Source organism: Scyliorhinus torazame, chromosome 9, assembly GCF_047496885.1.
Source record: "Scyliorhinus torazame isolate Kashiwa2021f chromosome 9, sScyTor2.1, whole genome shotgun sequence".
Lineage (NCBI taxonomy): Eukaryota > Metazoa > Chordata > Chondrichthyes > Carcharhiniformes > Scyliorhinidae > Scyliorhinus > Scyliorhinus torazame.
In genome coordinates, this window is record NC_092715.1 from 179,821,357 (window position 1) to 179,835,518 (window position 14,162).

General features: G+C 45.2%; 1 protein-coding gene across 1 annotated transcript in view; it reads left to right on the plus strand.

Annotated features, from left to right (window-relative positions):
* Positions 1-1,478: 1,478 nt before the first annotated feature.
* Positions 1,479-14,162, plus strand: part of LOC140429611 (fibrillin-2-like) — a 496,823-nt gene continuing 484,139 nt past the window's right edge. Inside the window, exons 1-2 of the mRNA XM_072516854.1 lie at positions 1,479-2,091; positions 3,188-3,270. Of these exons, the coding sequence (XP_072372955.1) occupies positions 1,916-2,091; positions 3,188-3,270 (259 nt within the window). The 5' untranslated portion in view covers positions 1,479-1,915. The remainder of the gene's footprint in view (positions 2,092-3,187; positions 3,271-14,162) is intronic.

Sequence of the window (14,162 nt, forward strand, 5' to 3'; positions counted from 1 at the left end):
TTATATTTGGTGATCTCCAGCAGATTGTGAAAAGTGAGCTGTAGGATTTAGCGAACGATTGTGAGGAATGGTGGTAAAGTGAGATTATTTTACCTTGTACTTTGGAAATGGGAAACGATTCTTGGGAGTCTGAGAGATTTTGTATACTGAGAGCAGAATGGATTCTAGGATCTGTTGCCTCCAGGTAGCAAAGAGGGAGGGAGAGACAAAGTAGGAGGGTGCTATGTGGGGGAAGGCTGCGAGGGTGTTGTGAGGCGGCACGGTGGGAGGTGGAAGCAGATGTGTGAGGGATGGAGAAGAGAGGAGGGTGTGTGGGTCAGGGAATGAAAATTGGGGAGGGAGCTGGAAGGATGTTGTGAGGAGGTAGGGATGGACTTGTGAGAAGGGGTAGTACAGGGACGGAGGTGGGATGAGTAGAACGTGGTATCAGGGGGCAGTTAGGAAGGTGGAGAGAGGTTCCGATGGGGTGTAGGAACGGAGATGGGAAAGAACGGGGGTTGGGAATGTTGTATGAGGACGCAGGAAGGGAGGTAACAAGAGGGTCAGATGGGATGGCAAGACGGAGGTGGAAGAGGACAGGGGGTGGGGGAGTATGAGGAGGCATGAAGGGTGGTGGCGGGAAAGGAGGTGACAAGAGGGTCAGATGGGATGCCAAGATGGAGGTGAGAGATGACATGAGAAGATGGTATGAGGGGACAGTTGGGGAGGTGGGGAAAGGGACACAGTGGGTGGTAGGGATGGAGGTGGGAGACAATAATCTTTATTATTGTCACAAGTAACCTTACATTAACACTGCAATGAAGTTACAGTGAAAATCCCCTAGTCGCCACGCTCCGGCTCCTGTTCCGGTACATTGAGGGAGAATTCAGAATGTCCAAACTACCTAACATCTTTTGGGACTTGTGGGAGGAAACAAGAGCACCTGGAGGAAACCCACGCAGACATGGGAAGAACGTGCAGACTCCACAGTGACCCAAGCAAGAATCGAACCTGAGACCCTGGAGCTGTGAAGCTAGTGTGCTAACCACTGTGCTACCGTGCCGAGGAAAGGGGGTTGGGAAGGTGGTATGAGGGGGCAGTTAGGGAGGTGGGTGACAGTTGCTAAGGCGAGCACCAGTGTGCAAACCAGCAGCTGTGCGTCTGCGATGTCCAGGAAACGCTTCCAGGAAAAAAGACATTGCTAATGAGTTCGCAAGACAGGGATACAGTGGCCATCAAATAACCTTTATGCAAACACGGACTAAGAGAAAAAGCATCTTTTTAATTAATTTCTCCGCTGATTTAAGGTCACTTTACTTCACTTTTATAAAAAATGGGGAGAAAGCTAGAAAAGGAGAAAGTCTACATTCGATGGTTCTCCCGTTTCGTTTGCACCACCCAGTGGAGCTGTTGCAATGTGTGTCACTGAGGGAGCAGAGGGCGCTCTCTCCCCTTGAGGTAAGTCCTCCCCTAAGCCCACGTGCTTGTGCTCACTCTGCATTGACAGCAGCCAGTGAAAAGCCCCTGGTCGTTCTGCAGCCTCTCAGTCTCAGCTCGCCGGAGTGGCGGCTTTTTGCAAAGAACCTAGGCACGCTTTCGATCTCTTAAACAGGAACACCCTTTCTTTAAAAAAAAAAGTTCACATTCATGCATTTCCCCCCCTTCCCTACCCCAGTTTGATTTTTTGTTTGGGGGTTGGTGGTGTCCCTCTGCATTACTCCGCAGCTAAAGCAAAAGTTTTTAATTTTTTTTTTCTTTGCAAACTTTTTCTTTTTGAAAACCGCACGTTTACCAGATTTATTTTATGAGCAGCTGAAAAGAGCACGAGTTATAGTGTGAACGCTCGTCCGGTCAACTGACTGTGAAGTTCTTTTTTTAAAACAAAACGTGATCTGGAAATCCTTCAACAAGCCAAGGAGCCAAGTGTGTTCCCGGAATGGGGGTACAGTGCTGTTGGAAGTTTCTGCTGGGATGTGTAGCAATTGCAGGCATCGTGGTGGAAAAAGTGACTGGACAGCAATATCCAAGAAACTTTGAAGCACAAAGATTCAATCCAAATGAAATGAGGGAAGCAGCCAAAGTGAGGAGAAGAGGACATGATATGTTGAGAGGGTATTCTTTCATTTTTTTAAAAGCAGAATGCATATGGGTCCGAATATATTTGTAATTTTGTTCAAAACATAGGGACTGGAATATTACTTGATGTAGCCATAATGTTTTAGTGTAAAAGCAGACTTCTTGCTGGGCTGTCATCCACTAACCTTTACAGCAAAGTGAGAATTGAATGCATGATTGGAAATTTCCCGGATTCCTTTCGAGAAATTTCCTTCCGTCTGTGTTCATCGGTAACAATCATCTGTATTTACAGTTGGAAGGTTAAAAAAAATAAGGAAAAGCCCCAAGTTTTGAAAATACACAGACCGGTCATCATCTGTATCGAAAACGGAACAGGTTACGATATTTCGAGCACTTATTCTGACCAAACTGCGAATCATCTCGACCTTATTAGAAAACTATTCAGCAGCTTTACAAACCAGAGTTAAAAGTTAATCGGCCAAGCAGCTTTAATTGCTGTCTGCAAAACTCCAAAGTGAGCGACATTGGCTTTGCCAGTTTTAGTATTCGCAAACCTACAGAACTTTGCAGAATAAAATAATTATAGCCTCAGCTGTGAGAAAACTGGTCAGTCTTTTTGTATGGAAAATCTGTAGAGTGGGCGTACAATACAGAATGGGTTCGAAAGGTTTATTCAGATAAGAAAAGACTGCAATCATTTTGAAGAAAGTGGGAAGTTGCCTTATTTCAGATTTTTAAAAAATGATTTTTAAAGTGTCCTCTCCCGAGTAAAGTTGCGTAGAGCAAAATTGTTAGGGTTAAAAGTTGATGTAGTACTTAAAATTATGGCAGGGATAGCAGAAGCCAAACAAAATGTATGGCTTTCCTTTCTGCCTTCAAAAAGTAGCCTATACTTCTATACTTGTCGAATTTTCGCCCCCCTGCTTATTATTTATGGCATAGAAAGTCATTGTGGAAAAACCTGGGTTACTTTATCTTTAAGTGTAATTGTTCCTTTGATGCATTTTCTCTATCGTTGATAATTAAGCTAGAAATCGGTTTTGTTTTTACTTAACCTGTGATCCTATTTTTCTATTTTAAAGTGCTCTGTTTAATTTTTGAATGGTTTTGATTTTCAATGTATGCATCTCAGGCCAAATGTCTGTGGGTCTCGATTTCACTCCTACTGCTGCCCGGGATGGAAAACGTTACCTGGCGGAAACCAGTGCATTGTCCGTAAGTGCAGTTTTCTGTAACATCCTCATTTTATATTTTATTCAGCGGGATGTGATATTATATGATGCAATGTCATTTTTGAACATGTTTAAGCAAAATATCATATACAGCATGTATGTAAAAACCATCTGGGCACAATAAATGTAAAAAAGTTGTGACAAACGTCATACAATAGCTTTGTTATCATAATGTTTGAGCTATTATTTTCGCTACAGAACTTGCATTTCATTTCTGCTGCAGATGGAAAATTATTGTCTGTGGCACTACGAACAAATTTTCTCTGTCTTTAACAAAGTGAAATTGAATCAAGGGAAGATCCGAACTCTAAAGTGAAATTTGAGGACCAGGATGCTGAGACGTCAGTTAGGGAATTAGGTTAGCCAAAGCATGTATGCTTGTGTTTGGAATGCTGGCAAGTAGAAGTGCATATCAATTAGCATAGGTAGGTAGCCTTGTGGTACTGAAATGCAACCTAGTTTCTGTCTGCTTGAAAACTATTCAGTAAAAAATAAAATCACTGCCGTTATTACAGATTCTATTATTAAACCTATCAATGGAAGAGATGTTTTCCTGTTCTCAGATGGAGCTAGAGGAAATTAAAATTCAAAACACAGCAATTATAAATTTGTAATCCTTGGCATGTTACTGCTGAAACTCAGATTGGTGATGCACTATTCTAGGGCCACCAATTCAATCCTTTTCTGGGCATGCAAAATCAACAGGTGATAAATGTTATAGATTTGACCTGATTACTCTAATGATACGGCTAAATCAAATTTCAAAGTTTAGGCATCAGTTAGTGGAAAAAAATCCTCTGAAACCAGTTTTCAGCCAGCTAAAGAAGAATATTTAAAGATATGGGGGCAGCACACTGATTATCAGTGCTGCCTCACAGTGCCAGGGACTCGGGTTCAATTCTAACCGTGGGCGACTGTGTGGCATTTGTACATTCTCCCCGTGTCTGCATGGGTTTCCTACGGGTGCTCCAGTTTCCCCCCACAAAGATGTGCAGGTTAGGAGGATTTGCCATGCTAAATTGTCCCTTAATGTCCAAAGGTTAGTTGGGGTTACAGAGATAGGGCGGGAGAGTAGGCCTAGGTAGGGTGATCTTTCAGAGGGTCGGTGTAGACTCGATGGCCGAATGGCCTCCATCTGCACTGTAGGGATTCCATGATTCTATGAGTTCCATTTCTGGAATTCACAATGGGGCTTGGAAAGCACAAGGCAAAAGGTAGGTACAATAATTTAAATATGCAGCATCTAACAGAAAGATTTATTGTATAACCAAAAAGTTAACTGTTGAAGGATAGAATTGGAGACAACCTTTACACATTCTTATAAGTTTTATTTACAGAAATACACATTACCAATTTGCACCTCCTGACACAACAAGCCGGGTCTGTCCCTATTCATAGGAGCACAAGTGAAATTCCAGTTAATACCCATGACCTGCTACAATTATACACATCTAATATACAATTAACAGATTCAAAGACTTCCATATCTTGTGAAACACCTTTCCTCCTGAAAAATGTCTTTGTCCTCTTTTGTAAAATAATCCTACAGTTGAAAGCTCTCATGAACCCATTTAATTTTAGAGATATTTTTTCTTTCCAGTATTTGTTTCAAACTGGAAAGGTCAATCCCATAATCTTTTCTTCCTCTTTCCTTGGAGTGTACATTATCCCACAATGAATGATTATTTACATAACATTCAACGGTATACATTCTTAAGTTTGCCCACTCTATTTAGGATGTTTGACAAATATCCATATCCACTGCTTCTATTGCATCAAATGTTTCAGCAGCCAGAGTACTATCAACAAGCTTTTAACATTTTTCTTAACTTCAAAGGAAAACATTTCCCATTCTCACCTATCAGAAACCTTATGAAACAAACTGCACTAGAATACTCATCTGGAATATTAGCTCATGAATCATTGCTGAAATGTCTTTCTTCGTGTTTCTAGGGTCAGCAAAAGGATAGGAACTTAAGTGTGCATTTATCCAGATATAATTTTCTTCAATTACATTTCTTAGTTGGCCTTAAAACATTTCCGACTTTCGGGTTTTTCATCGTAGAACTTAACTCCAACATATCAAACTAGCATTGGGTCTAGTCTGAGTGCATAATCAATTCAGCCAATCAATCTAGTTTCGCAATTGCTCTGCCTCTTTAGATATAACAATCTTTCTGGGATGATCTGGAATGATTAATGAAGATTAGAATCGTGCTCTCTAAATACGATTTTTGATTTAAAGTTATTCAAGACTAAATTTGCTTCATAACTAAACCAAGGCCCCCAATTGACTCCCAATTTTACATGCTATTCTAGTCTTATTAATAGAACCCACTCAAATCTTCCAGTATCATCCCATTAGAAATCATCAACATGCATAAGGAAGATGACTGAAGGTTTTCCTTCATGGTACCAATAAAATTATATGGGATCCGCTTTTAGTTGAACACAGCCTATTTTCAGTAAAACAGATCTGACTGAAAAGTAATATATAAAATTAATGGGACCAAAAGCTTGCAGGTGGCACAATGGTTAGCATTGCAGTGTCACAGCACCAAGGAACCGGGTTCACTACCAGCCTCGGGTGACTTGTGTGGAGTTTGTACTTTCCCCTGGGGGCCCCGGTCCTGCGGTCCAAAGATGAGCAGGTTAGGTGGATTGGCCATGATAAATTGTCCCTTAGTGTCCAGGTTAGGTGCGGTTGCGGGGTAGGCTGGGGGTCTCGGTCTACCTAGGTGGGTCGTGATGGGCCGAATGGCCTTCTGCGCTGTAGGGATTCTATGAATGAAAACAAATGGGAATAAAGGCTGCCAAGTTCCCTGGAACTGATGGCCTGCATCCTAAGATAATAAATGAAATGGCTGCAGAGGATGTGGTGGTTGTAATCTTCCACAATTTCCTAGAATTTGGAACGGTCATACTGGATTGGAAATACCCCATATAACACCACTATTTAAGAAAGCAGGGAGACAAAGTAAGAAACTATAGGCAAGTTAGCCTGACATCTGTTTCTTGGAAAATTCTAGAATCCAAAGAGTTAGTAGCTGGGCATTTAGAAAATCATAATACAATCAGGCAGAGTCAACATAATTTTGTGAAAGGGAAATCATGTTTGACAATTTTATTGGAGTTCTTTGAGGATGTAAGGAGCAGAGTGGATAAAGGGAAGAATGTAGATGCTGTATATTTGGGTTTCCAAAATGCATTTAATGAAGCGTCATGTAAAATATTACTGCACAAGATAAGAGCTCATGTTGGGGGTGATATATTATCATGAATATAGGATTGGCTAAATAACAGAAAATGGAGTTGGGATAAATGGGTCTTTTTCAGGTCGGAAAACTAATTAGTGGAGTGCTGCAGGGATCAGTGCTGGCGCCTCAACTATTTATGATTTATATTAATGACTTGGATGAAGGGACTGACTGAAGAGATAGGCTGGATGAGGCTAAAAATTGGTAGATGGAGTATAATGTAACAAAATGTGAGTTTGTCCACTTTGGCAGGAAGAATAGAAAAGCAGAATATTATTTAAATGTAGAAAGACCACAGAATATGGAAGGATCTGTGTTCTATTGTACTTGTATCAAGTTAACCTGCAGGTGCAGTGCGTAATTCGGAAGGTAAATAGAATGTTGGTCTTAATTGCAACGAGGATAGAGTATAAAAGTAGGGAAGTATTTCTGCACTATAGAGGGCATTGGTGAAACCACATCTGGAATACTGTGTATAGTTTTGGTCTCTGTACTTAAGGAGAGATATGCTGAAGATGTTCAATGAAGGTTCACTAGGCTGATTCTTGGGATGTAACTTATTTTCTGAGGAAAGGTTGAGCAGGTTCAGCCTATTTTCATTGACATTTAGAGAATGAATTCTACCAATTTGTCTATGTCGTTTTGAAGTTCTACACTATCCTCCTCACGCTTCAGATTTGTTTACAAGTTTCATGTCATCAGCAGATTTTAAAATTGTGCCCTATACACCAAGGTCTGGGTCTAGGTCAGTAGTATATATCAGGTAGAGCAAAGGTCCCAAGACTGACCCTAGGGAATTCCATTGCAAACCTTCCTTCAGTATATAAAACATCCATTAATCTCTGCTCTCTGTTTCCTATTGTCTGCTAATTTTACATCCATGTTTCTACCATCCCATTTATTCCATGTGCTATAATTTTCTATTAAATGCTTTTAGGAAGTCCCTGCATATCACATCAACAGCATTACCCTCATCAACCCTCTCTATTACCTCTTTAAAGAACTCCAGCATGTTAGTTAAACACAATTTTTGCTTAAGAAATCCACTCTGGCTTTCCTTATTTAATCCTCATTTGTCCTTGTGGCTGTTAATTTTGTCCCAGATCATTGTTTCTAGAAGTTTCCCACCATTGATGTTAAACTGACTAACCTGTCGTTGCTGGGCTTATGTTTACACCTTTTTCTGAACATTTGCAAGTGTCCACTCCTCTGGCACCAGCCTGTGTCCTAAGGACGGCTGGAAATTTATGGCAGTGCCTGCAGTTTCCACTCTCACTTCCCTCACTAGCCTTGAATGTGTCTCATTAGGTCTTAGTGCCTTATCAACTTTATGTACCGACAGCCTATCCTTTACCTCCTTCTTATAAATTTTAAACCCTTCAGGTTTGTTGTTACAGCACCCTGGGCTAGTGTACAGTAAATTCCATCCCCGCTTGACCCGGAGTCGCAACACAATTGAAATTAACTATTTATTTTTAGAAAATACCCAAGTCTTTGGTCTTTGGCTGTCCGATAACTACAGTCAGCAGGTTTGTAAATTAAATACAATTAATTTTTATTAATAACAATAACTATAATTAAATAGGCAGCAAATAAAACTGGTTAGCTATTAATCTAATTCCTAACCTCCCTTCTTTAACTCGCCCCACCCTCTCTACACACACACAAGACAGACAAACACAGAGGGGAAGAGCGGTGTTAGAAAAAGAATAATATGAAAAATAAAAGGATAAAGATCTTTTTCAGCTGGACATCTTCCAGTTGAATGCTTTTTGTCTCGGCCTTCAGTTGGGTATTCTTGCTTTCAGTCTGTAATGGTTTTCACTGAGGATTCATCAGGATCCTCATAATTCTCTGCGGATTATGAAACAGCAAGCAGGAAAACAAATTTGGAGAAAGTGAATGAGAGAGGGAGCGAGAGAGAGTTGTCCTCTGAAAACCCCCACCAGGCTGAACCCAATCACAATCCGTTTCCGGGCACGATACGGTCCTTGGCCAATCCATTGGCAACCAGCCAACCAATCGAACCAAACTCCTCCAACCTCTCGGGTGCTCCGCGGAAAGTCTGAGTTATTCTGTTCAAAATCTAAATCTTCATAGCACAGTGTACTATTTTGCAACTTATGGGTTCTTCATTTCTTCTGCTTTACTTAAAGGTATATGTCCATTAAATATCCATGGATCAAAAATGATAACGACAAAGTAAAAGAAATAGGAAATAAGGGAATCAACAGGAAGGGCCATTATATTGTTTGCCTGCTTTTTCACCATGACCGAGGCAGCAGCATCTTCCTTGGTAACAACAGATACAAAATATTCATTTAATACATTAACCTCCACCTGTAAATCTCACTTTTGGCCCCTAATCCGCTGTACTTCTCCTTTTACTACCCTTAGAACAAATTCTGTGCCTATGAAGACTTGGGGATTCCCTTTAAGTTAGCTTCAGATTCTTTTCATATTCTTTGTTTTTTTACTTCCCCTCTGAATCTTCTATATTCAGCCTGGTTATCTGCTGTATTATCCATCTTAACATCTGTCATAAGCACACTTTTTGTCTTAATCTCTATCTTTCGCCATCCAGGTAGTTTTGGACTTGTTTGCCTTAACTTTCCCTTTCATTGGAATATACCTTGACCGTGCCTGAGTTATCTATTCACTGAAGGTATCCCATTGTTCAGGGACCCTTCTCCTTCGCTAACAATTTATCTGGCCCAGATCTATTCCTACCTCAGCAAAATTTGTTTGCCCCCCCCCCCACCGTGTTAATTAGCCAAACTCTAGATTGTTCTTTGGTCTTTTCCACAGCCATCCTAAACTTTATGATCCAATTATCATGGTCCCTTATACATTCCCAGACTGACACTTGATCCACTTGGCTCACCACATTACCAAGAACCAAGGGCAGGATTCACCGTCCAGCAATGCCTGAATCACGATCGGGCGGAGAATCGCGCCTCAGCCAAAAATTAAGGTCGGCGCTGGGCGCCCAACGGAGCGTAATGCTCTGGTGCCTCGATCGTGACATGAATGTGTTCCCCACCGCACGCCACTGTGAGCATGCAAATTGCACAGTAACTGCTGTTGGCATATTAATGGACCCGACCCAGAAGTCTCCGGCTTCCTGCAATGCTCCGCCTCTGCCAGCAGGAAGTGATGGCAGGACGGTTCACTTGTGGTATTTAAAATCGGGAAACAGGCGCTGTGGCTGATGAGGGTGAAAGAGGAGGTAAGCCAAGTCTTCTAAGGTACAACCGTGGGTTGCCAGTTGTGCTACTGGCTGGGGGTGCATCTGCCAGGGCCGTGTGGGGAGTAACTGGGCGACCAGTAGTCTGACCGTGTTGTCGAGGTGTGTCCTTGGGATTGGGATTGCTGGACACGGACCGCCATTGCAAGGCAGCCATCTGGCTGTGCACCCCTCTGACTGCCCACCATGATCCATAAATGCCCCCCCCCTTTTGCAGGCCAACCCGGTAGGAGCCCAAAAACCCCAGCTGACTGACCAACGGGATGGGCATGGTCCAGCGCAGCCTGTGGCCCACAAGGTGTTGGCATACCCCAGTGCACCCAACTTATGCACTGCCCCACTGCAGGGATGGCAGGAGGACCGCAGTGCGCTCCTTGACCGGCGGACACATGTACCATGGCCGTCGGCACCCCACCCGGCCCACTGCCCCTCGCAGGGCGGACATCTTGCCAGTGACACCCTCAGCTATCCCACCCCGCAGGACTTCAGGCTGTCACCAAGCCCTGGCTGCCCACTGCCCCCAGACAAGTAGGCACAACCTGTGTGCTGCATAAATGACCCTTCAGATACGGTCCCAACAGGCGCCCAACCCCCTGGTCGATCCCCACCCGTGGGCATGGCACCAAGCTGTCTTCTCTGGGGAACAGACAATGCACAGTGTGAGACACATACGGAAGTGGGTAGCACCTGGCTATGGCGTGTGGTACGCGTGTTGACAGGGGGTGGGGGTGGTGGGGTTGGACCATGATTGGTGCCAAGGGTACGGAGGTGGCGGTGACTCACTCTAGCTTGCCTGCGGTTGGCCCGTCCTCACCCAACACTGCCAGTTGGTCCCCCTGCTGGGGTTAGTGCCAGGAGCACGGTTGGTGCCGGGGGCAATGTGGCTCACCCTGGCCGCCTTGAGGAGGTCATGCAACTTCTTCCTGCACTGCTTCCTTGTCCTGGTGGTGGGGCCCATGGCGCTCACGGCCTCTACCACCTGCGCCCAGGCCCAGTTGACATCTGTAGGTGGCAGCTGTCTTCCCTCTTCGGGGAACAGGGTGTCCCACCTCTCCTCCATGGCATCCAGCAGTATTCCAGCTCTGCATTTGCAAATCTCAGGGTCGCTCTCTGGGGTGGCATCTTCTTGGCTGGAATGAGAGTGTGTGGGGAGTGGAATGCTTATATGCAGCTCCAGCCTGTCAGTCTCTCCAGTGCCAATCCCGACCGCAGCGAATCCGACGCCGGTGTGAATTGGAATTGCACTAGCTCCACGTGGCATCGGTGCTGGCCCATTAGTATGTCCTGAACGGCTCCGGGACCGACGCCGCCATCGGGACCCGAGAACACCTGTGATTTAGGCCCGGCGTCAGCATTTAGTCTCTGAAACGTAGAATACCGCCCCAGGTCTTTAGCAGCGCCTCCTTTCTTGGACTAGAAAAATATTGCTGTTGAAAATGTTCATCAACACACTCCAAGAACGCTTGGCGCTCTCTGCCCATTACACTACTCGCATCCCACTCTAGATTTGGATAATTTATGTCCCCATCATAACTACTCCATTGCCGCAATCTAACGGCCACGTTGAGCCTGGAGTGGATCTGCGCGAGCCAGTTAGATAGTGGGAAAGGCCAAAATCGAGTTTCGGCCAGGCGCGATTCGGTTTGCTATCTAACCAGCCTGCTCCTGATGGCACGATCCAGATCTCGCCCAAAGGTGGCAAGAAAATTGTAAACCTCAATTTGCAGTCATTTTCATCTCGTTAGCGAGATTAAAGTCAAATCTAATGGCATCCCAGGATCTAACCGGCGCCCCAGCGAGTAATCACACAGGTGCTGTTTCGTACTCCTTTTCACAACGTGAAACTGGTGCAATACATAGGTACATATATAGACACATAGAAGATAGGAGCAGGAGGAGGCCTTTTGGCCCTTCGAGCCTGCTCTGCCATTTATCACGATCATGGCTGATCATCCAACTCAGTAGCCTAATCTTGCTTTCTCCCCTGAGGGGGCCTGAGGAGTTGAGTACCGATTCCCATTCACGAACATGCAGCTCAAGGGCACCAGAGTTGCTGCCACATTGCTCGGCTGGGCAGGTGGGGAACACACCAGGGGGGTTGAGCTCCAGGATAGCCTGGTTCAGGAGCTCAGCCTGAGACTCAGCTGAGTCCTGGGGTCCTGCAGACCTCTGACTGCTGACTCACCTGGATGTTCCTGCGTCCACCTGATGTGCACCAGCATCTGTGTGGTGCTCATCAGATTGTAGCCCAGATGCTTGTCCACTAATGTTGCCCACCGAGATGTGTGTCTCTGCTGGTGGAAGGTGTGGATGAAAACTGTAGTGCATCCTCTGAGCTCTCCTCCGAGATGCGCATGGGTGGGGGTAGTGGTGGTGGTGAGGGGTGGGGGGTGGGGGTGTGTGGTTGGGCAGGGGAGTTGGACGGGGAGGGGGGGGGGAATGGGGGAGCACCCCTGATGGCTGGACCCCATTGGGTGGATATCCTTCTGGAGAAGGGACATGTGGTCTGTGAGAGAGAAGGATCATTTTGTCTAAATTGAAGAACTCATCTAAGGCAGGTCATTTTGGTGAAGCGGCATTGGCTCCTCACCTCTGTAACGCAAGCCAACCTTGCAGTCGGTGACTGCTCTTGTCTTCTGTTGTGCCCATGAACTTCAGGGCCTGTTCTTCGTGTTGGATGAGAACCCTGATGCCCTCCGTCAAGTCTCGTTCCCTCATGTTATGGACGAGCTTCTCTTGCGGGGACAAAGGCAGGGCATTGTGAGCCACACACTTGTAGGATCGCGGGGGGGGGGGGGGGGGGGGGGGGGGGGGAGAGGGGGTCTCTACAAGGAGAGAGGTGGCGATTACCCTTGCAGCTCATTGGTTTTCTTCCGACACTGGACGGCGGTCCTCCGGTACAAGCTGCGCACACTCACTGCAGCTGCCACTACCTTCCAGGCACCATTGCCTACCACACTGCTGGGGCTCTGAATCCCTCGGGGGAACAGGATGGCCTGTCTCGCATCCACTGCGCCCAACAGCCTGTCCAGGTCGGCATCACTGAAGCAAGGGGCTGGTGTGCGCGCTGCCGTTCTTCTGTCTTCTGTGTTGACTGTGGCGCGGGAGCGTTTAACAGCAGCTTCCTCTTAGAGGCAGGCAGTCGGGGCACACGTGGCGAATCAGACGGCGAGTTAGCCCGGAATGGCGAGAAGCTACCGGGGGCTCATTTCCGCCACTATGTGCTGTTATATACCGGTCTCGATCTCGCAACATGGCCACCGAGCAACGCCCCACCAATCGAGACCAAAATAACTCGGAATTTATTCGGTTGGAGGGCAGCCTATAATTCTTACACCACTTTGTGATTGCCTTGCAGATTGCCTACTCCCATACCTATTTCTTAAGATTTTATGATCTTTTTTCCTGGAGGCATTGCTCAGGCCAAAGATGCATTTATTTAGTTTCCTCGGTATTACTATTGTGTCTGCTGCCTCTTTGGACAGTTGTCAGAAGCATTTCTCTCTGAAAAGTATCATTCTGCAGAAATGTGGCTTTTGTGTTGATTGATTTACACTCCTCATGAATTTATGGCAAAAGAGTGAAAATGATTTTTTAGGAGTTCTTTTACACCTGTGGGAGTGTACACTCTTAACATCTGGATCACTTAGTTGCTCTTCAAACCCCAAGCTACTAGCCATCCTTTAACTGTATCAATCCCATCTGCAAGGGCGTTTTCACCATAAATCCACCTAGACAGCAAAGGGGCTTGATCCTTACGTTAGATTACCGAATAAACTCCAAGCTCTGAAGAAGAGTAAGGCGGGCTTGATGTTGCCAGACCTGCTGAGTCTATTCAGCATTTTCTGATTTTACTTCAGATTTCCAGCACCTGCAATATTTAGCCTTTATATAACCAGCTTTGTTTTGCTTCTTTTATTAGTTTATCTTCAAATGTATTGGCAGCCACCAGAACCTCACAGTCATGAAGACTTTTGCTTTTAATTCTGTCCTTAGATTGTTTTGCAGCTTTTATTCCGTTGCTTAATCTATTCAACAAATGGCTTTTCCCCGCTTCTTAGTCATGATCCTGAATAATTAACCAAAATTTAAACTTTTCCTGCATGTTCCACAATTCTCACATCCCTTCATTCACTAGATTCCTTTGGAATATTTTTCACCCAAGCATTCACTGTGTAATTGGCCTGTGGATGTGATCAATCTGTGATGTGTGTCATGGGGCGAGATTCTCCGACCCCCCGCTGGGTCGGAGAATCGCCGGGGGCTGGCGTGAATCCCGCCTCCGCTGGTTGCCGAATTCTCCGGCACTGGAGATTCGGCGGGGACGGGAATTGCGCCGCGCCGGTTGGCGGGCCCCCCCCCCAATGATTC